At 44.3% G+C, this 21710-nt stretch overlaps 1 protein-coding gene across 1 annotated transcript in view; it reads left to right on the plus strand.

Annotated features, from left to right (window-relative positions):
* Positions 1-299: 299 nt before the first annotated feature.
* Positions 300-21710, plus strand: part of RASSF3 (Ras association domain family member 3) — a 67849-nt gene continuing 46438 nt past the window's right edge. Inside the window, exon 1 of the mRNA XM_028110727.2 lies at positions 300-573. Within this exon, the coding sequence (XP_027966528.1) occupies positions 463-573 (111 nt within the window). The 5' untranslated portion in view covers positions 300-462. The remainder of the gene's footprint in view (positions 574-21710) is intronic.

The following is a 21710-nucleotide window of genomic DNA, read 5'->3' on the forward strand; positions in this document are numbered from 1 at the left end:
GAGAGGACTTGGCAGTTTCCGGGAGGCTGGGGAAGCGACCCGGGGCACAGCCCGGCCAGACGCCGCGGTCGCAGTGGGCGTTCTGGGTTGCACAGACACTGCTGGGAAAGAGCAGGCTGGGAGGGCCGGCCGCACCACCCCCACCTGCGGCCGCGCGGGGAGTGCCCGGACCGCGTGGGCACAGCTCCCAGCCTCCCGGGGAGGGGCACACGGGAGTGGGCGGGGCCCCGGGAGGCGGGGTCGCGAGGCGCTGGGAGGCTAAAGCCGCGCCCGGAGCCCGGCGGGGAGGCGGCGGGAGGGGCCGGCAGGGCCGGAGTGAGCGGCGGCCGCAGCTGCAGCAGGACTGCCCGCCGGCGGCTCGGGGCCGCGCGCCGGGAACCTCGCGGGGCGGGCGGGCGCGGCACCCCCTGCCTGGCCGCCTGCGCCCCGGGGAGGCGGCCCACGCGCGAAGGGACCAGCAGCATGAGCAGCGGCTACAGCAGCCTGGAGGAGGACGCCGAGGACTTCTTCTTCACCGCCAGGACCTCCTTTTTCAGGAGAGCGCCCCAGGGCAAGCCCCGCGCCGGCCAGCAAGTGAGTGGCACGCGCGGCGGGCGCCACAGCCGGCGCCCATAGCTCCCGGGATCCCCGATTCCACGTGTATCAGTGGGGCGCGCTGGGCATGCCCGCGGGGAAGGAGCGGGGGCGGCCGAGAAGGGGCTTCTGCCTTTTGGGATCCCGGGGTCGTGCCTGGAGGTTGTGCACGTGGGCGTGCGGGCGTGCGCGGGGGGCGGCCAGCGCGAGGGAAGGAGGTGGAAGGGCGGGAGACCGAGGGCCCGCTCCTGCCTTCCGCGCCAGATGGCCTCTGCGGCCCTGCTTCGGGCGGCGGACTGCGGGAGAACACTTCTGAGAGCGTGGAGGCGTCCCCGGCCACTCCCGGCGTTTCCTCTGCGTCCCGGCAGTCGGTGGTCGGGGTCCTGGCTCCAGACTCCACTGGGAGTCGGTTCAGTTGGCAGTGAGCCCCCGAGTGGCTTGGGGGCCATGGTAATAGCCACGGGTGGCGTTGGCGACCTGGCCTCCGCTACCTTCCGGGTCCAGCACCTTGGTGGTGGGGTGGGGACGACAGCAGGCGCTCCCTAGACCTTGGTTGCGGGAGTCAAGGTTGTGCGTTTCCTGCAAAGTCAAGTTTATGAGTGCCTTCAATGTTTTGCAAACAAGTTCCGGTGCTAGGTAAAAACCAGCCGGGTAGAGTTGAGCCTTAGGCCGGTTTCTTCCTTTTTTGGAGGAAACATGCCGTTGGAAGTATGACTTGGGAAAAGATGGGAAGGGAACTTGGGCCGGTTTCGCCGACCCGGACTGTATTTCCCTGGAAGGCTTTCCCGAAGCGGGCCACTTGGGGTGGACTTCTCAGTCCCGCGCGTGAACCCGCGGCCTATTGGCCCGGGGAGCCACACCAGGAAGCCCTGCCAACCCAGCCGTGCTCCCATCAGATTAGTGAGGCTGTAATGGAACAAATTTGTTGCTCTTCAACAAAAGGCGCTCCCCGGACCATTGCTATGAGACTTCGTCCTGGAGACTGGAGGCAAGGAAAATCGTTCAGAGCCGGATGATGAGTTATGGGAGGGGTGAGGACGGAGTAATGTGTCAGGGTTTCCTCGCCAGACCTTTTAAGTTTACTTAACCACTTTCTGAGGTCAAATTTCTTTTTATGATTCGGAAGTTCTAGTCTTTTGCAGCCTCTTAATCCCAAACCAGGAGGGGGAGAGGGGATGGTGAAGGGCAAGAGTGAAGTCAAGTGCCCTTATTCAGTAGCACGTAATCCTGAGTCAAGTTCTGGGGCGGTAGTCTGTCCTCTTTATTGTTTCTAAGGCTTAGGACTGTGCTATTTACTAGTCACTTTGAGCGATGGCTTAGCTCAGGCTGCTGTGACAAATACCATAGACTAGGTGACTTAAACACAAATATTTCTCATAGTTCTGGAGGCTGGAGGTGGATCTCGGTGCCTGGCTGGTTGCTTGGGTTTTGGCGAGGACCCTTTGGCTCGGAGACTGCTGACTCCTTGCAGTGACTTCCCATAGAGAAAGGGCTAATTTTCTTCTTGTAAAGAAACGGATCCCATCGTGGGGGCCCCCTCATGGCCTCATTACCTCCCACAGGTCCCACCTCCAAATCCTTTCGCATTTAGGGCTTCCTCATATCAATTTTGGAGTGGGGGTCCACAAACATTCAGTTCATAGCAACTGATCCTTTATTTTCCGTAGAGTGTATTCTAATGGCTTGAGTTTGCTCTGAGGTTTGGAAGGCAGAAATACTCTTCCTCTCTGTCGGTTAGGGAAGAATTGCTTTTCCTTGTGCTTCTCTCACTTGGCTCTTCTCTCTTGGCCTCTCCAGTCTTTCTTTCCTCTACTTTGTATTTTCTCCTGCCACTTAAGGCTGCCCTCACCATTTGACTAGAACTTGACAGAGGTGGTGTTTGAAGTTGATTCCAGAGGTGGCTCTTCTCCAGAAAACTTGCTGGTTCTCAGATTCTCTAGGTATGTGATGCTCCTTCACAAGGGCCAGAATATCCAGTTTGAATTGTGGAAGCATGTTTTAGTGCTTTAAAAAATAAAAATTTCTTTTTTCTGGGTTTAGACATACAGTGTTTCCATTCATTAATCTAGCATATATATTACATAATGTAACTTAGCTTTTAGAATTAGTTTAACATTAATATGTATTTTGGAGTATTGTGCTGAAAATCAGGACAGTAAGAACTAGTTATTTGCTTGAAGGGCTTGTTCTTTATATTCTGAAGCTTTATTGCCTGTGTGTTCCCCCTCCTAACGATAACACATGCAAGGTGCTGAGTTATGGGACTTACTTGCCAGGTGGCAGAAGTGTTTGAAACTGAATTTTTGTGGGCATTTTGGTTAAATTGACTGAATGTGTTAAAATTCCTGATGAGATTTGTGAGTTAAAGAAGTAAGACTCACAAATATAAAGCGAGGCATTCTAAGTATAGAACATTTCTTTTACCTAAGGTTAGATAATAGGTAAGCCTTTTTCATTTTATTTATTTATTTTATTATTATTTTAAGCAATCTCTACTCCCAGTGGGGCTTGAACTCATGACCCCGAGATCAAGAACCAGCCAGGGGTCCTGCGTTTTTCATTTTATTATGCTGGTGATTATAAGAATAAGATAAGCATTTCTTTTTTTTTTAATTTTTATTTTTAAAATTTTTTATTTATTCATTTGAGACACAGAGATACAGAGAGAGAGAGAGAGCATGAGCAGGGAGAGAGGGAGAGGGAGAAGCAGGCTCCCCACTGAGCCAGGAGCCCAATGTGGGGCTTTGATTCCATGACCCTGAGATCATGACCTGAGCTGAAGGCAGACGCTTAACCATCTGAGCCACCCAGGCGCCCCAAGATAAGCATTTCTAACAAAGCATAAAAGCGAAACTTATCCTTTCTCTAGAAAGGTGGAAAGAGAGATGTTGCCTTAAGGATCTATTATTGCTAATAGTAAATTAAAAAAAATTTTTTAATTTGTAAGTTTTAATTTTTTTGGTGCTGAACCACCTGGTGAAAAAGCCAGGAAAATTCAGTTTCTAGGACTCCTGAAAATATCCAGAGAGAGCAAGATGTTTGTGGTAAATGCAGGATGGAGAAAAAGGGGGAGGGGGATGAAGAATTTCTTTTCTTCTCTTGCCAGGCAAAGAACATAGCCCAACTTCTTTCTGTCTCCAACAAAAACAAAAATCTTATGGTTATAAGGAAAATGTTACCCTTTTCTTATGTTGGTACACTCTTAAAAAGAGAAAAAAAAGGCTTAAAAACCTGTCTGGAGGTCAGAAACAGGAATGAGAGGAGGCCTTTTTTGTGGCAGTTTGGTTGTCATGTTGATTGCTGTATCCCTGGGGCGTCCATTGGTACCGGAAACACAGTGATTGCTCAGTGAATATAGTTGTATGAATGAATGCTTTCCTCGTTTGATAATAATTGTCTCATTACAGGTTTTTCAAATGTACCCTTTCTTATGATTCTCACAATAACCCCCTGGAAAATTAACTTAATGAAAGGTAAGGCCTTGTTAAGTGATTCCCCAAAGGGCCCACATACTTTCCTTTTGGTTAATTCTCAGCCACCCCCCCAATTTTTTTTTTTTTTTTTGAGAGAGAAAGAGCACATGCACCTGTGTGTGCGGTGTGGGGGTGGTGCTGCAGAGGGAGAGAGACATTTTTTTTTTTTTTAAGATTTTATTTATTTGACAGACAGTGAGAACAGGCAGGGGGAGTGAGAGAGGGAGAAGCAGGCTTCCTGCCAATCAGGGAGCCCAATGTGGGACTCGATCCCAGGATCAAGACCTTAGCCAAGGCAGACGCTTAACAACTGAGCCACCCAGGCGCCCAGAGAGAGAAAGAATCTTAAGCAGGCTCCACGCCCAGAGGGGAGGCCACTTGGGACTCATCTCACAACCCTGACATAATGGCCTGACCTGAAATCAAGAGTCAGATGCTTAATCAGCCGAGCCACCCAGGCGGGTACCCCCCAAATTTTAAAATTTGATTTTCTCTTTGCAGATATGGACATCTATAATTTAGGATTTTCTTAAAATGTCGACCGCCTGTTCCGCATATATGTTCATTACAGTGTTCATAATTCATGCTTGTGGATCCACTGTTGTTTCATACAGAACCGAGAATGTGGGCAGTTCTGTAATTCATAAGCACATTCAGACTTCCAAGAGTAGAAATGGACTAAAATTAATATAATCTATTGGAACGTAACTTACTCCATAGCTAAGGTAATCACTTTTCTTTCTGAGCCTTGGCTAGTTAATAGAAATAAGGAAATGAGACACTCTTTTTGCTTTAGCAGAATAGTCAAGAAGTTTTTTTTAAAGATTTTATTTAGTCACTTGAGAGTGAGCGAGCAAGTGAGAGTGAGCGCATGAGCAAACACACACACACACACAGACACACACACACACACGCTGGGGAGGAGGGTAGAGGAAGAAGCAGAGTCCCCACTGATCAGGGAGCTCTGTCCCAAGACCCTGAATCAGAACCCAGACTGAAGGCAGATGCTTAACTGATTGAGCCACCCAGGTCCCCCGAATAGTCAAGAAGTCTTAAAATTGTCTCTGAGCCACTCACACTTCTAAAAAGGTTATATTGAAGAATTGTTTATTAAGGCAAGCCTGTGCGACTCCACATAACAGGTCTCAAGTTCACCCTGTGGGTACTTTCCTTATTATAATTTAAATATTTTTCTGACTTGCTGTTTGGTTCTGTGTCTTGGTGCTAGAATCGACAGTAATGAGTTGCACTGTTTTATTCATGTGTCCATTAGAAGCTTTGGCAATAAATCACTGGGGGTAAAAGAATGGTTTACAACCTCAAAGGTATTTTGACTGTACTAACTCTTACACTCATTTTTGATCCCTATATTGTCGAATACAAACATTCCCACCAGTCCTTTTGCCTGGTGCACGGTGATTTGCACATTTCATCTCCATGTCTGATAAATTCTGTTTATACACAGTACGTATTAATCCATTGGAATTTTGTGTTTGTGTGAGCAGAACTCACAAAGACACATTCCCTTAACTCAATTTCAAGAGAAAATTAGTCCCCTCTTATATGAACAATACATTCTATATCCCGTTTCTTCTTCTGGCTGACTTGCAAGATTTGGAATTATTTGGAAAGCAGTGACACAAAACATTTATGAAAAGAAAAGCTAAAAATATCCAATAATGTGCTTATTCTTTTTAGACTTCCTTTGGCAGTCAGTGCATGTCATACTGTAAACATTCATTTTCTGGGAGAAGAAAAAAATGAAGCCGACCAAATGCTTTCTAATGTGGCGTGGTCCCCAGCTCTTAGCCCTGAGCATCAGCTCTTGCCTCCCCCCGCCCCCGCCCATAAGTAGCTGTCTTTTGATAAAGTTCCTGGTTTGAGGCTTGCTTTTCACTTCTGATTTGGCTCAAGACCATTATCTGGAAAGGGGGGGAGGTGTTCAGAAGCAATGGTGAAGTGACGGAGCAGGATAGGGGATAGATGCATGCGAAGGAGCTGCTGTTAGCTAAATTGGCCTGTTTGGGGCGCCTGGGTGGCTCAGTTGGTTAAGCAACTGCCTTCGGCTCAGGTCATGATCCTGGAGTCCCGGGATCGAGTCCCGCATCGGGCTCCCTGCTCGGCAGGGGGTCTGCTTCTCCCTCTGACCCTCTTCACTCTCGTGCTCTCTGTCTTTCATTCTCTCTCTCTCTCAAATAAATAAATAAAATCTTAAAAAAAAAAATAAGTTGGCCTGTTTGTATCCTTATCTCATTGAAGAACTCTGTACAGTGCCTAGGAAGAGGTTTAGTTCTAAGCAAGCATTAGCAATGTGACAAGGCCCTGCTTCTTGTTCATTCTCTGATACAACTTTTTATTTTTTTTTATTAAAGATTTTATTTATTTATTTGACAGAGACACAGCGAGAGCAGGAACACAAGCAGGGGGAGGAGTGGAAGAGGGAGAAGCAGGCTTCCCGCTGAGCAGGGAGCCCGATGTGGGGCTCGATCCCAGGACCCTGGGATCATGACCTGAGCCGAAGGCAGACGCTTAACAACTGAGCCACCCAGGCGCCCTGATACAACTTTTAAATAACTGCATGTGATGAGGACTGTAGTCATACTAGCCTCACTTCCTTTCAAGGTCCATGATTCCCCATCGTAGAACCTTGGCCTGGGATTGCTGCCCTCCATTCTCCCTCCCATGTTAATTTACCTGTCCCCTCAGAGAAGTCTTCCTGAACCACCAGTCTGAAGTTGGTACCTGTACCCTCTTAAAGCCCTCTGTTCTTTCATAGCAAAAATTATAATATGTTATATTTAGTTTAATGAGGACAAAGACTGCCATGTTCACGGAGCACATAAATGCTCTGTTCTTAGTAGGTGCTTGAAGGAGTGAAAGCCTACTGATTTTGGATGGAAGTCGAAGTACTGGGTACTGGGAGTGTTCCTTGATACACAAATGTACACAGTTCTTCCCCCTCCCCCAATTAGACCATAAGCCTCCACGGTGTCTTACACATTAGTAGTCATTTAAAAATAGATATTAGTGGGGCGCCTGGGGGGCTCAGTCGTTAAGCGTCTGCCTTCGGCTCAGGTCATGATCCCAGGGTCCTGGGATCGAGCCCCGCATTGGGCTCCCTGCTCCACGGGAAGCCTGCTTCTCCCTCTCCCACTCCCGCGGCTTGTGTTCCCTCTCTCGCTGTGTCTCTCTCTGTCAAATAAAATCTAAAAAAAATTAGATATTAGTAATAAGTGTTAATTACTAGTTTAGGTATAATTCACTTCATATATTTCCTCATTATTTTAAGAAAGCCTTTCTTTCATGATTCAATACTTTTATTCATTTGAGAGAGGGAGCGTGAGAGAGAGAGCGAAAACATGAGAGGGGGGAGGGTCAGAGGGAGAAGCAGACTCCCTGCTGAGCAGGGAGCCCGATGTGGGACTCGATCCAGGGACTCCAGGATCATGACCTGAGCCAAAGGCAGTGGCTTAACCAACTGAGCCACACAGGCGCCCCTTGAATTTATTTTATAAACAATTTATTTTTGCTATGAAGGGAAAGAGCAGAAGGTTTTTTTAAAGCTTTATTTATTTATTTATTAGAGAATGTGGGTGTGCTCTTGCAGAGGGGAGGGGCAGAGGGAGAGGGAGAAGCTCCCCGCTGAGCAAGGAGCCCCCTGCCGAGCAAGGAGCCTAATGAGGGGCTCGATCCCAGGACCCTGATATCTTTTTTTTTTTAAAGATTTTATTTATTTATTTGACAGACAGCACAGGTAGGCAGAGAGGTAGGCAGAGGGAGAGGGAGAAGCAGGCTCTCCACTGAACAGGGACCCGATGCGGGGCTTAATCCCAGGACCCTGAGATCATGACCCGAGCCAAAGGCAGACACTTGACCGACTGAGCCACTCAGGTGCCTGGAGAGCAGAGGGTTTTAAGAGGGGAGGGGTGCCTACTTTGTTTTGTTTTGTTTTATTTATTTTTTAAAAATATTTTTAAGTAATCTCTACACCCAACATGGGGCTTGAACTCAAAATCCCAAATCAAGAGTCACATGCTCCACCTACTGCCAGCCGGGCACCTCCATTTAATAATATTTTTTAAAAGCTTACCAAATAGAACATCTAATTTTTGTTTAAAGAGCTTGCTCCTTTAGCGCAAAGGAAACTCGTATGGGTTGACAGTTTTTCGGGGAACCACCTCTGTTGTGTGGAGTGTGATAAAGCTATACATCTGTTTAGATGGAAAGTTTACTGAGGTGTATCCCTGTAAAACAAGTCCCATTTTCCTGTTGACATCTGTTCAGAAACTCTAGATGATTGTGTTCCACAGAAACCTCATCATCCTCAAGGATAATGCGATGCATTAAACAGAGTTAATATTAATACCACTAACCAAAGTTTAACCATTCTTTATAATGAGGTTAGTTTTCCAGGTTTTTCTTAATAGTTAGCTCTGGTTTGGCTCTCAGTGGCTAGTCAAATGGTTTTTGTTTACTTGTTAATTTTTTTTTTTAATAGAGAGGGCCAGAGATGCAGTAGGAAGGATGTCCAAGCCCATAAACAATGATTAAAATGGGATAGGCATGTAAAAATGTTACGAATAGAAGAGACCATCATTCTAGATTTATTTATTTTAGAGAGAGAGGGAGTGCACTTACAAGTGGGGGAGGGCCAGAGGAAGAGAATCTTCAAGCAGACTCCCTGCTGAGGATGTGACTTGATCTCATGACCCATGATAACATGACCTGAGCTGAAACCAAGTCGGATGCTTAACCGACTGTGCCACTCAGGCGCCCCTAGAAGTGACCATTATTCTAAAACTGGAATGGCCAGTATGGTAGCTACTGGCCACATGTTGTTGAGCACTTGAAATGTGGCTGGCCTGAATTGAGAGGTGCTGTAGGTGTGAAATATGCACTGGATTTCCAAGACAAATGAAAGAGAATATAAAATATATCAGAGTGATTGTTTAATATTGCTTCATGTTGAAATGATGATATTTGGGATATGCTGAGTTAAATAATTTTTACCTGTTTTTTTTTAACATGGCTACTGGAAAATTTAGAGCTATGTATGTGGCTCACATTCTGTTTTCTGCCAGACAATGCTGTTTGCTAAAGCAGAGCTAACTCTTGCCAGGGGTTTCGATCTCCCTCGTCTAGTGGCTGCAAATGGATGGATGGGTTGCCAGCCAGGCGTCCTGGGAAGATTTTTCTTCGTGAAGGGGAACTTGCCTTTTACTGTTGGGAATAGTTTTTCAGCCTATCGTGGGTCATGCATACCAGCATTTTGAGGTTATGAAACTTGTGTGTGGGGAACGTCCCTTTTTTCTGACCTATGAGCTGATAGGATAAAACTGTCTTAATGGCATTTTAAACTGCAACTCTGCCTTAAGTTTACAGAGAATGGGGTTCATTATTTCATAGAGTATTAAAACAGCAAGAGTAATACATATTTTATGGACTGTAATTGCTAACTGCTGCTACATGATTCAGTCAGCTAAGAATAATTTACTAATTATATATTGCAGCACTCAGTTTTTTTTTTTTTCTCCAGACGCTAAACAAAGTGAGATAATTGGAGGAGGAAGAAGGATGAATTTGGGAATTGGAGGCCAGAAGAATAGATTGAGAAGATCTGGATTTAAGAGGTTTAGAATGCAATCCGCAAAGTGTTTTTCATGAAGTTAATGTGGGTTAGACAATGTTTGTGTGTGTTAAGATTGTAAGGTAGTTTTCTAAATTCATTCCCGTGTTTACGGAATGTTCACAATGTGCTAGACTGGTGCTAGGGTTTCGGTGAAGAAAACAGAAACCTGCTCTTAGGTTTAGTTGGTAGTCTGAGGGTGCCTGGATGTCTCTGTCAGGGGAGCACGTGACTCTTGATCCTCTGGGTTGTAAGTTTGAGCCCCATATTGGGTATAGAGTTTACTTAAAAATAAAATCCTTAAAAAAAATTTAGGTGCCTGGGTGGCTCAGTCGGTTACGTGTCTGCCTTTGGCTCAGGTCATGATCCCAGGGTCCTGGGATCGAGCCCCGCACGGGCTCCCTGTTCAACAGGGAGTCTGCTTTTCTCTCTGCCACTGCCCCTCTCCCCTTTCCCCCCTCGCTCCCTCTCCCTTGCTCGCTCGCTCTCTTAAATACAGTCTTTAAAAAAATTTTAGTTTGTAGTCTGTATAGATCATTTCTCATCCATGTGAAGAACAAGATCTTAGTCCAAAATTTGGCTCCCATCTTTGTTTTGTATGTCCTAAAAAGTAATTTTTCATAAACATGTCATTTTTACTGGAAGGATATTAAGGTTTTATAGGTAGCTGGAGCAATATGTTTTTGAAGTTTTTTTTTGATAATAAAGAGTATTCTAAAAATCGCATCATATAGTTTGGGGGAAAATGGTGCATTATCTTACTTTCCTAATCCAAATACTATTTTTCAGAATTGTTTTCCTAGTTTTGTCATTTGTCCTTTTTTAAAGTAATTTCTACCCCCAACATGGGGCTAGAACTCATGACCCCGAGTTAGGCGTTTCATGCCGTATGAACTGAGCCAGCCAGGTGCCCCTCATTTGTCTTGTTACATACATACAATCATACTGATTTTTTTTTAAATCCCATTTAAAAAAATTGTGGTAAAATAACACCTAAAATTTGCCATCTATACAGTTTTTGTTTACATAAACCATTTTTAAGTGTTCAGTGGTGTTAAGTATCTTTTCATTGCTATGTCTCCAGTTGCCAGAACTTTTTCATCTTGGAAACTGAAAGTGTCTCCATTAAGCTGCATGCACCCCTCCCCCTCCACATACTCTTGGCAGTCAGCGTTCCATTTTCTGTTTCTATGCATTTGACTATACATCTCATATAAGTGAAATCATGTAGTATTAGTATTTGTCTTTGTGTGACTGGCTTATTTCACTTAGCACAATGTCCTTAAGGTTCACCTGTGCTATAGCATTTGTTAGCATTTCCTTCCTTTAATGGAATATTCCGCTGTATGTATATACCACATTTTGCTTATCCATCCATCAGTCAGTGGGTATTTGGGGGCTACCACCTCCTGGCTATTGTGAGTAATGCTGCAGTGAACATGGGTATACAGATACCCCCTAGAGACCCTGCTTTCAGTTCTTGCAGGTATATACCCACAAGTGGCATTGCTGAACCATATGGTAATTATATTTTTAATTTTTTTAAGGAATTCTGACCTGACAAATTTGAATCTTGCTATTTAAACTTAGAATTAACGAGCTCTTGCTGAATGATTTCAGCTAGCACAGCTATCGTTTTCACGTCTGCCTTGTATTTTACTGAATAGGCATTATTTTCCAAATGTTGGAAAACTGGAATGTTTCTGATTTTTTTTTTTTCTTTTTTGGCTACCAAACATAACAATGTAGTGAACATTTTGAGCGAGAAACCTTTTCCATATGGATTAAATTTCTAGGATAGATGTACAAAATGGAATTTTGCTTAGCAATGATGATGGTATGGCCGTTTTATACCTCTTAGTTATCCCCTTAGTTCTACTTCTCATATCGCTAATTGAAGGCTGTATTTTTAACTAGTTTCCTTGTGCCCCTAGCTCCACTGGGTGTAGTCATTGAAATAGAGGGAAAACTGGGGCCCCTGGCTGGCTTAGTAGAGCATGCCACTCTTGATCTCAGTTTGTAAGTTCAAGCCTCACTTTGGGCCTGTTTACATAAAAGAAAAAATAGAGGAAAAACTTTGTAAAGGCACCTCATTGTTATTTAGTTGCATTCCTTTAAACAGTAAATTTAGTATTTTTCTGTACTACTAAGTGGATCTTCCTCTTGGTGTGAGCATTGTTCATGGCCTTTGACCATTTGCGAGGTAGGCAGGAAATCTCCAGAGAGCCTGTTCTTGAGTCCTGTGCATATTTAGCTGGGTAGATGGTTCCCCTTTTTTTTGTGGTCAGCTAAACTTCAGGTTATTTTTGACTTATTCTGTTCGTTACAAAGGGACATTACATATTCTGGCATTTTGAAATACTATAGAGTGTGCTCAGGCTGACATCACTGAAATTTGGAGCAAAAACAAAAAAACCCTACCCCACTTTACTCCTATAATTATGAAAGGAAAGGCATTACTAAGAAAGCATCAGTGTCCTCTGAATACACTGTGGAATACAGAGGGTGGGAGCTGGATGATGTGTCTTTTACTAACCATGTTAAAAAAAAAAAAAAAAGTGACCGAAAGTGCCTGTTTATCGTTGAATTTCAATAAATTTAGTGCCAGATTTCCAACCACCCTGGTAGAAGTCAGAAGAACCTAAGTTTTATAATTAGACCAGGTATTGAAAAAAGGATTGTAGGGGCGCCTAGGTGGCTCAGTTGGTTAAGTGACTGCCCTTCAGCTCAGGTCATGATCTGGGGGTCCTGGGATCGAGTCCCATGTCCCTGCTCAGTGGGAAGCCTGCTTCTCCCTCTGCCTGCCATTCCCCCTGCTTGTGCTTGTGCGCTCTCTCTCTCTCTCTCTCAGAAATAAATAAAATCTTAAAAAGTCTGGCATCAATACTTTAAGTCTTGCCTGTGTCAAACATTTTCGCTTAATCTTTTATAATCTGATTATTATAATCCTGGGTTGCCCTCATTTAATTTTTTTCTTGTTCAGAATATTTTAATTAAGTGAATCTTGTAAAGAGATGTAAGGAATTATTTCTGACTTTAGATAGATCATGAACCTTCCTTAGTCCTCGTTCTTAGACAAACAAGTTTACTCTGAAAGTTTCCTATAAATACTTGTTTCGAGGAATCCTTCTTGTTATTTTGCCAGTGAAGTCATAGAAATTCATGTGTGTCTGATTACAGTTCTCAAACAGCAAACCAAAAACTGAAAAACTTGTATGAAAATAGAAAACAAAATAGCTGCATGCATTACATAGGAGGAAAAAAATACCAATACTAAAAATGAAGTTTAGCATTCCACAGTGTTGTACAGTTTGTGGAGCTTTCCAAGGGACTTAAAATGCAGTTGATTTCTTTGGACTCTAATTTCAGTGGAATTTGGTGAAGAGAAATTAAACCAGCAGAAGTTTTATTGGTTTAGACCTTCAGCAGATTGCAAGTTTTAATGGCATCACAGAGGTGAATTCAGGGATATTTGACTGGAGTTGGTCATTTCCCAGCTATGGGAGAATGTAAATATTATGTAGGTGGTTTAAAGAAACAATAATATTACTTTTGTCCATTTAAGGTCTGTTTCTGTTTGTTTAGACAGGCTTGTGGGTCGCTTTTTCTTGCCAGTTTTCCTTTGTGGGGAGTTTACTGCCCTTTCAGATCTCTCTGAAATTTGCAAATTGCTTTCTCTGCTGACCGGTGTTGGCCACGCGGTGCAGTTGGTGGGAAGGACTGTGGTGGTGGGCCTGCTGCTGTGCGAGCTGGGGTCCTGTGGGCTCTGCTAGAGGAAATGCATCCTATGAACTGTACCCAAAGCATAATTATTCCTGCCAGTTGGTGCAGAGGATTAGAGGGAGCTCTTCCAGGGGAAAGTAGTACCTTTCAAGAAGACAAACGTAGGGGCGCCCGGGTGGCTCGGTCGTTAAGCCTCTGCCTTCGGCTCAGGTTATGATCCCAGGGTCCTGGGATTGAGACCCGCATCGGGCTCCCTGCTCAGCGGGGAGCCTGCTTCTCCCTCTCCCGCTCCCCCTGCTTGTGTTCCCTCTCTCACTGTGTCTCTCTCTGTCAAATAAATAAAATCCTTTAAAAAAACAAAAACAAAAAGGGAAACGTAGCACCAGTGTCAGCAAATCAGCTTTAAAATTAATTCTCGCTGGAGGTAGTTCTGTGCAGTTTTATTATTAATTTATTTATGACTGTGCAGTTTTTTTTTCATTTTTTATTTTATCTTTTAAGATTTATTTATTTGACAGGGAGAGAGACAGCGAGAGAGGGAACACAAGCAGGGGGAGTGGGAGAGGGAGAAGCAGGCTTCCTGCTGAGCAGGGAGCCCGATGCGGGGCTCAATCCCAGGACCCTGGAATCATGACCTGAGCCCAAGGCAGACGCTTAACTGACTGAGCCACCCAGGCGCCCCGACTGTGCAGTTTTAATTAACAATGGATCTTGATCTTTTGAGGTGAGGGCTATTAAAAAAAAAAAAAAAAGGGAACTGGATTTTGTTATGGGCCAAGAAGGGGTGTGTTCTTGACTGCTGACAGGCAGCTCTGTAAGGCAGCCTGGATTTAAATCCAGGCTAGCCAGCCGGTGTTTTGGACAAGGCCTTGCACCTCTTCAAGCCTCAATCTGTAAAGTAGCACCATGCCTGGCACATAATCTGTAATAAATATTAGCAATTAAAAAAAACTAGCTATTTATTTTTAAAAGGTTCTTCCATATATGGTCATGCACTTCATTTGAGTTTTGGGCTGAGTGGAGAACTGACCATGGATGGGAGATTCGACACTAAAGAATGAAAGTGGCAGGAAATTGGGTGTGTCTCTTTGGTTTTATTGACCAAAATGAACTGGGAATCTCATTGTCCTTGATCAGGAAGAAGCTTCAGTCATTCTTGGAGGCTTATTATTATTATTATTATTATTTTTTTTAAGCCACTTTCAGTCTCACTGTAGTTGCTTTGTTTTCTGGTAAAGGGGTTGTTGTCTCCTGACCAAGCCGGAGGCCACCTATCAAAGTCTTCACCAACTTGTTTTCCCTTAAAGCCAGCCACCCCGGTGGAAAGAGGATGATCAGGCCTGTGAAAATGTGATTCTTTGGCTTAAGGGTTTATGTATAGGTTACTGAAGGGTTTTTTTTTTCTTCTTCTTTGTCTTTCAACTCCCCCTGTTCTCCCTCTCTTACCTGCCTCTGGCCGCAGAGTTCTCCTCAAGGCTGCCGGCTTGACCTGGTGACAGATTTTGCTTCTTCCTGAGGGCTTTCCTTTTTCCTCCAGGAGGTGTCAATCACCTTGCGCTCATTGTTTAGGGACTTAGTCACCGTTTTGTTTCTGGTTTTCATGAGCTCAAATCCAGTGAGGTAACGGAGGGGAACTGTGTCACTCTCTGCAGAGGCAGAGCTGCGACTGTCATTCGAATCCCACCTCCACGCGTTGTGGCTGTGTTCCCAGCTGCGCTGCCCCCCCCCGCCCCCGCCCCGGGCTCCCACCCACAGTGTGTCAGCATTGCTGCACATGGCCGCGGTTCAGAAACAAGCCTGCTGGTGAGCTGTTGGAACACAGGCATCAAAGATGCTCAGCGAGTCAGTCGCATGATCTGTTCGGCGAACTCTTCAGAGTTCATGTATGCTCCATAAAACTGGCGTGAGCGGTGGAATCTGGTGGGGAAACCTCTTCCTTTGGACCACGTGAGCCTCTTGGGGTTTGTTCTTCCCTCTCCATCCCCAGTCGCCCCTTACTTTGGTTGTGTTTCTTAACAGTAAATTGGTTTTCTAAAGCTGGCTTTATATTCTTAATGCCACTGTGAATATTTTTAATCACTTGAATTGTAAATTAGCTGAACTGTAAATTTTACTGATCTGCTCCTATGTAAATATTATCACTTATTTGCATAAAAAACTTGGGACATTAACTAGCGTGTGAGTATGTGCTCATTAAAGGTTTACTATTCTAGTAGTATTAGCATTATTAAAAACAACTTGCTAGGAGCTTTTACTAAGAAAGTGTGATTTGGTAGAAGAATCTAGGCATCTAGAATTGGGAAATCTTCTTGGTTTTGAAACTCTGGGAGCTTTGAACAGGTTCCTTAACTTCTTATCAGCTTGTTAATTTTTTTTTTAATATTTTTATTTAAAAGAGAATGATAGAGCACTCGCTAGAGAACATGAGCTGGGGGAGAGGCAGATGGAGAGGGGCAGAGGCAGACTCCCTGCTGAGTGGGAAGTCCAACTCAGACTCCCCCATGAGCAGGAATGTGGGGCTGGATCCCAGGACCCTGGGATCATGACTTGACATTTAACTTACTGAGCCACCCAGGCGCCCTCAGCTTGTTAATTAAAACAGTTAATATAGAGGGGTTAAGTAAGATAATGTGTGTGGAAAGTATTCCCAGGTTATAAATTGTTACATAATTGCAAATATGACTGCATCACCAGTGTGTTTAAAGACTATAAAATTGTTTTCTTAATATTATAAATTGATTTTAAATTCTCAACCTATGGTAGTATTGGAGGTGACACTTGATAAATAGTTATTGAAAAATAAATTTATCCCCCATCTCACTCATGTATGTCTATTTTTAATCTGCAAGGTAGTGATTGGGTTTTTTTTGCTTTGCTTTGTTTTTTTTTTAGGTTTTATTTATTTTATTAGAGAGGGAGAAAGCACAAGCAGGGGGAGTGGCAGGCAGAGCAGGCAGAGAGAGAAGCAGCCTCCTGGGATCATGACCTGAGCCGAAGGCAGAGGCCTAACTGACTGAGCCACCCAGGCGTTCCAGCAAGGTAGTGATTTGTATTTGGGGACCTGAACATTTTACATCTAAGCAGCAAGTTTAGACTAACCTTATGAATGAATTGTATGAAGCACTCTGATGCTTTGGAGAAAGATGATATTCTAGCTCATTATTGAATGATTGAATGCACTGGGGGCTTTGAGTAAATTTAGTTCTGAGCCTTCCAGATTATCCTGTGAGCTTCATGAGGGCAGACATGTCTTTCTTGTTCACCACTATATGTTCATTGTTAGTGTGGTACTTGTCACAGGGCACAGAATGAGGTCTGTTACTTTTTTTTTTTTTTAAGATTTTAAGTAATTTCTACACCCAGCGTGGGACTTGAACTCACAACCCCAAGGTCAAGGGTCACATGCTCTGCCAACTGAGCCTGCCAGGTGCCCCTGGTATGTATTTATTTATTTATTTATTAAGTAGGTTCCACACTTAATGTGGAACTCCAACTCATGACCCTGAAATCAAGGGTCACATGCTCCACTGAGCCAGCCAGGTGCCCTGTCTTTATTTGTTAATTGACTACCTGGTTTTCATTTGATCAGATTTGTGTCAGAATCATAAGCAAAAGAAGTTGGGTGAAGGCAGTGAAACATGTTTCTTTCAGGGGGAATAATGATAAAACAATGGTAATAAATTCTGTATCATGTGAAAGTGAGACATTTAGGTGAAATGGAAAATCTGTTGGGCTAGGGATGTGGAGACCTGGGTCCTAGGCCTGTACTTTGTTCCTAAGAGCTAACTTTGGAAGTTAATGATTAATTGATTCTAGATCTGAATTTCTGATTGGAGGGAAGGTAAATCTTAAAAGTGATGAAAGTCTTGAAAAGGATTATGTGACATGTATTGAAATGCCAAACGAATGAGTTTGGAAACAGCTGTATTAGGTCATATCTGGTTGGGTGGGGTTGAACTTAAGTGAATTGGTTAGTCATTGGTGTTTGAGAAATGAGTAGAATATGTAGAATTCTTTTTTTTTTTTTTTAAGGTTTCATTAGTTGAGAGAGAGATCTGGGGAGAGGGAGAAGCAGGCTCCCCACTGAGCAGGGAACCTGATGCGGGGCTTGATCCCAGGACCCTGGGATCATAACCTGAGCCGAAGGCAGACACTTAACCAACTGAGCCACCCAGGGACCCTGTAGAATTATTTCTTTTCCTAAAGAGGGAATGTTTTGGGAAAGAAATCAAGGGGGTCCTGGGTGGTTTATGGAACTCATCCCTATATAGTGCCAATAAGAATGGGTTTTGTGCAAGCCAAAGGGAACACTTAATTGTTTTGAACTTGTGTATTGCAGGATTTAGAAACATAGTGTCAAGAACTATTTAAGAAAGAGCCAACCAGCAGTGCCACATTCCTCGAGAACAGGGCAGGATGAGTGTGAGAGTCCTGCGCTTATGCTGTACTTCCTGAAGGATGAGTGCTTGTGGGCAGGTGCGCATTCCCATTTGGGAGTGAGGAAGTGTATTCATTTCCTGTGGAAGATTAAATTTTGCCTTTTGTTTCCAGTGTCTCTTTTATTCCAGTTGGGTCTGCATTTACTGTTGCCAGGTAAATGTTCCAAATAGATTTTTTTTTTTTAGCAAGTTAAATTCTATTATAAAATATCAGTCTATTGTCTAACTCAATATATCCAAACGTGAGGCTTCCAGAGGCTTCTGTCCCTTTGCCCACACCCTGTGTAGAGTGCCTTACTCAGCCTCTCCATTCACTAATCCGTGGCTGTCCAGTTCAAGGCTCATTTGTTACAATGTCTTGTCCTCTGATTGCTACAGGTATATTTAAGTATTGCCCTCTGACAAGAATAAAAGCTCTTGAGGGCTAGGGGTCTTTGCTTTCTAGAGTCCATATTGAATGATCTGTGAGTGTGATGATTAACTTTATTCATTATTGAGACATTGTCTTTCCTGAGAAGAATTATCTTATTATTACTGTTTTTAAGGATTTTATTTATTTGACAGAGAGAGACATAGCGAGAGAGGGAACACAAGCAAGGGGAGAGGGAGAGGGAGAAGCAGGCTTCCCGGCCGAGCAGGGAGCCCAGTGCGGGGCTCGATCCCAGGACCCCGGGATCATGACCTGAGCCGAAGGCAGACGTTTAATGATTGAGGCACCCAGGCGCCCAAGAAGAGTTATTTTTAATCTGAGCAGTTTATTTAGAACTTTCATCTGTTTCTGATGTCATACAGACTTCAGGAGATACTTCAGCAAGACCCTATAGGGAAAGATATTTCTTTAAAATTGGACTTTTAAACATTTGAGGGATTACTGAAAATTTAGAAAGACAACTATCTCTAAAGGTATGGACTGGGTGGAATGGTTCCTTTTAATGGGAAGAGTCTTAGGTTTTCTGCTATTAGCTAGAAGGAACATGCTTAAATGCATAACTATAGGAAGTTTTGTTTTTAGTCATGGAAATCACAAAAAATTATTTTTCTAGTGACTCCTGTTCTTTTCGTTAAGTACATCCTAGCGTCCCTGAAATTCTGTGGTGCGCTCTAGATTTGGAAAATGTGTGATGTGACAATACGGATGGCAGATTCTGTAGCTGCTCCCATTTTGTGTTCATTTTAATTTGAAATGTTGGCTGCAGAAAAGGAGTATTGTGTCAGAATCGTTTATGTGAATCAAAATGGTGCATTGGCATTTTGTGGCAAGTAGAGTACCAAGACTCCAGACCCTTCATGTTAACAGTTATTAAGCATTATTTGAAGTATCTCTGAGTTTACATATAGGCATTGCATTCATTTAGGCACTGATGGATTTTAACAGTTTCAGTGATCAAAAGGGGGAATGTGGGCTGAACTATAAAGTAATAGATTCCCCCAGCTGTGTAATTGATGTCATCAAAAAAGGTAGACACATAAAGTTAAAACTGCTTCAAAATACTGACCTGTTCTTTGTGGCTATTAGGACTTGCAGGAATGAATTCTAGCCCGGCCTCAGTGGCTGTCCGGTGATTGAGGTGGAATGGAGGCAGTGAGAGTGGGGATGAAGTGGAAGAGGGGCCAGATTGAAGATACTGGGGAACTGGAGGGATTTGGTAACTCTGGATGTGGGTATTGGGGTGGTGAGAAGGACAAGGATGAGTTGTGGGTTTCTTCGCTTGGGTGACTCAGGAGGTGATGTGGTCACTTGCCAAGAAAGGGAATATAGAAGAAAAATGAGATTTGGGAGAGAGGGTAAGTTCAGACAACCTGTTGACTCCAGGCAGTCAATAAATAATGGATGAATGAATCGGGGTAAAGTTTTTTTTGAGCTGTCTGTAGGGCATCAGATTTTCCCAGGCTTGTCCATAAGATAGAGGAGGTACACCTGATCTGGGGAGAGAGCTTTGGGATTTGTTGAAGCCATGGGAGGAGGAGGAGGACCCAGGCAAGTAGGACACAGTGGCATTTAAATGGTAAGTCCCGAAGAAGGGTGTGTCCCCAGAGAGCAAGTGGAGGGGCTAGAGAGGTGAGAAGAAAGCCAGGGGAGTGGTGTCCTGGGAGCCCAGGGAGGAGCCAGCCTCAGGAACAGGGGCTTGGTGAGTAGGGCAAGTGTAGCACACAGAAAAGCCAGGGAGCCAGGGACTGAAGTTGAGCCAGTAGGAGTCTCTGGAGACCTTGAGGAGCTCCTCTTCAGTGACCTGGAGGGGCAGTCCGACTGCAGAGGGAGGAAGAGTGAATAGCTGTGGAGGAGACAGGAAAGTGAGTGCAGGCTGCTCTCCAAGGTTTGGCTGGAAAGGACTGTGCCCTAAAATGAGGCCATGGGCATGTTGTCATCATTTTTATTTTTTTAAAGATTTTATTTATTTGACGGAGAGAGAGAGAGAGAGAGAGACAGCGAGAGACGGAACACAGCAGGGGGAGTGGGAGAGGGAGAAGCAGGCTTCCCGCGGAGCAGGGAGCCCGATGTGGAGCCCGATGTGGGGCTCGATCCCAGGACCCCGGGATCATGACCGGAGCCGAAGGCAGACGCTTAGCGACTGAGCCACCCAGGCGCCCCTGTCATCATTTTAAAATGAGACACCTGAGTAGAAAGAAAGTGGATGGTGATTAGAGGATATAGGTGAAGGACAAGGGTTCCTCGAAGGAGATGGCTATCTTGGCTGCGGAAGGGATGGTGTTTGGACCGGAAGTAGGGGAGGACTGCTTAGAAAAAAGATGGCCCCTCTCGGAGAAGAGGGGAGGGGTTGAGTCTGGAAAACATGTACCTGATCTAGGTGGTGGGGACTGGCAGCTTGAGTCGTGGCAGATGCGCACTGATCGAGCAGGTGGGTATGCGCGTGCGTGCGTGCGGGTGTGTGGAGAGAAAGGCAGAGGCACGGAGACAGAAAAATAAACTAGCAGGAGAGTGGCGGGTCTGGTGGGTCTGGAGGACAAGGTGACGTTGTGGGTGGAGCAGATGGGGAAGGACACACCTGTGGGTGTGGTGAAGGGCTGGGAAAGGAAGCAGGCTCTCAAAGGGCCTTCCTTGCCCGGCTTATGGGTAAGGGGAGCCATGCAAGGAGAAGTAATGAGGTCAGATCGATGATTTTGCCGCGGATAGTAGTTTACGGCAGAGTTTGGGCAGAGACAGGGATATTGTTTGGGAGGCTATTGAAGTAACCTGGGTGAAGGTCATTCGGGCTTGAAATGGGGCAGTTGAGGTGGGAGAGGTGAAGATTCCTGAAGTTGACTTCAGGTTAGATGGGCATCTGTTTGACCAGGTGGGGAGAGAGGGGAGGAAATAGGTATGTGTATGGGGTGGCTGAGGACGGTACTGCCCTTGTGGAACTAGGAGGAAGATAAGCCAGTCTAGCGACGTGGCACAGTTCAATTTCAGGCACATTTCAGAACATTTGTTTGTGTAGCATCTAGTTGGCAACTAGAATGAGGGGTCTGAAGCTCAGGAAAGAGATCTCTGCAAGAGACCGATTTGGAAGCATGAGATCATCATCCTTGATTTGGAAATGGTTAAAATTTATTTGAAGGAACAAGAGAAAAATAAATACTGATGTGGATATGGACTATAAAAAGTCAACTTTTCAGACCATTTCAGTATATTATTAACTTTCTTAGAATAAAGTCTTTGATGACCAGAATGTGGATGGGCCCCCTAAATAGCTCAAAAATTAATGACAAAAAGGTGTTAGGAAATAAATTGAAGAAAGTTTCGATATAAATGTTTTTATCTTGATAGTTTTTTTTCCTATTAGGTTGAAATCTCTTTTTTAATCCTTGTTTATTTTTGATAAGAGATTTGAGAAAACTGATGGGAACTAGCTGGTTGTACTTTTGACATGTCTTTGA

This window comes from Eumetopias jubatus, unplaced genomic scaffold (assembly GCF_037043125.1).
Source record: "Eumetopias jubatus isolate StellerSeaLion01/CBP00866 unplaced genomic scaffold, mEumJub1_p1.0 scaffold_8, whole genome shotgun sequence".
NCBI classification, from domain to species: Eukaryota; Metazoa; Chordata; class Mammalia; order Carnivora; family Otariidae; genus Eumetopias; species Eumetopias jubatus.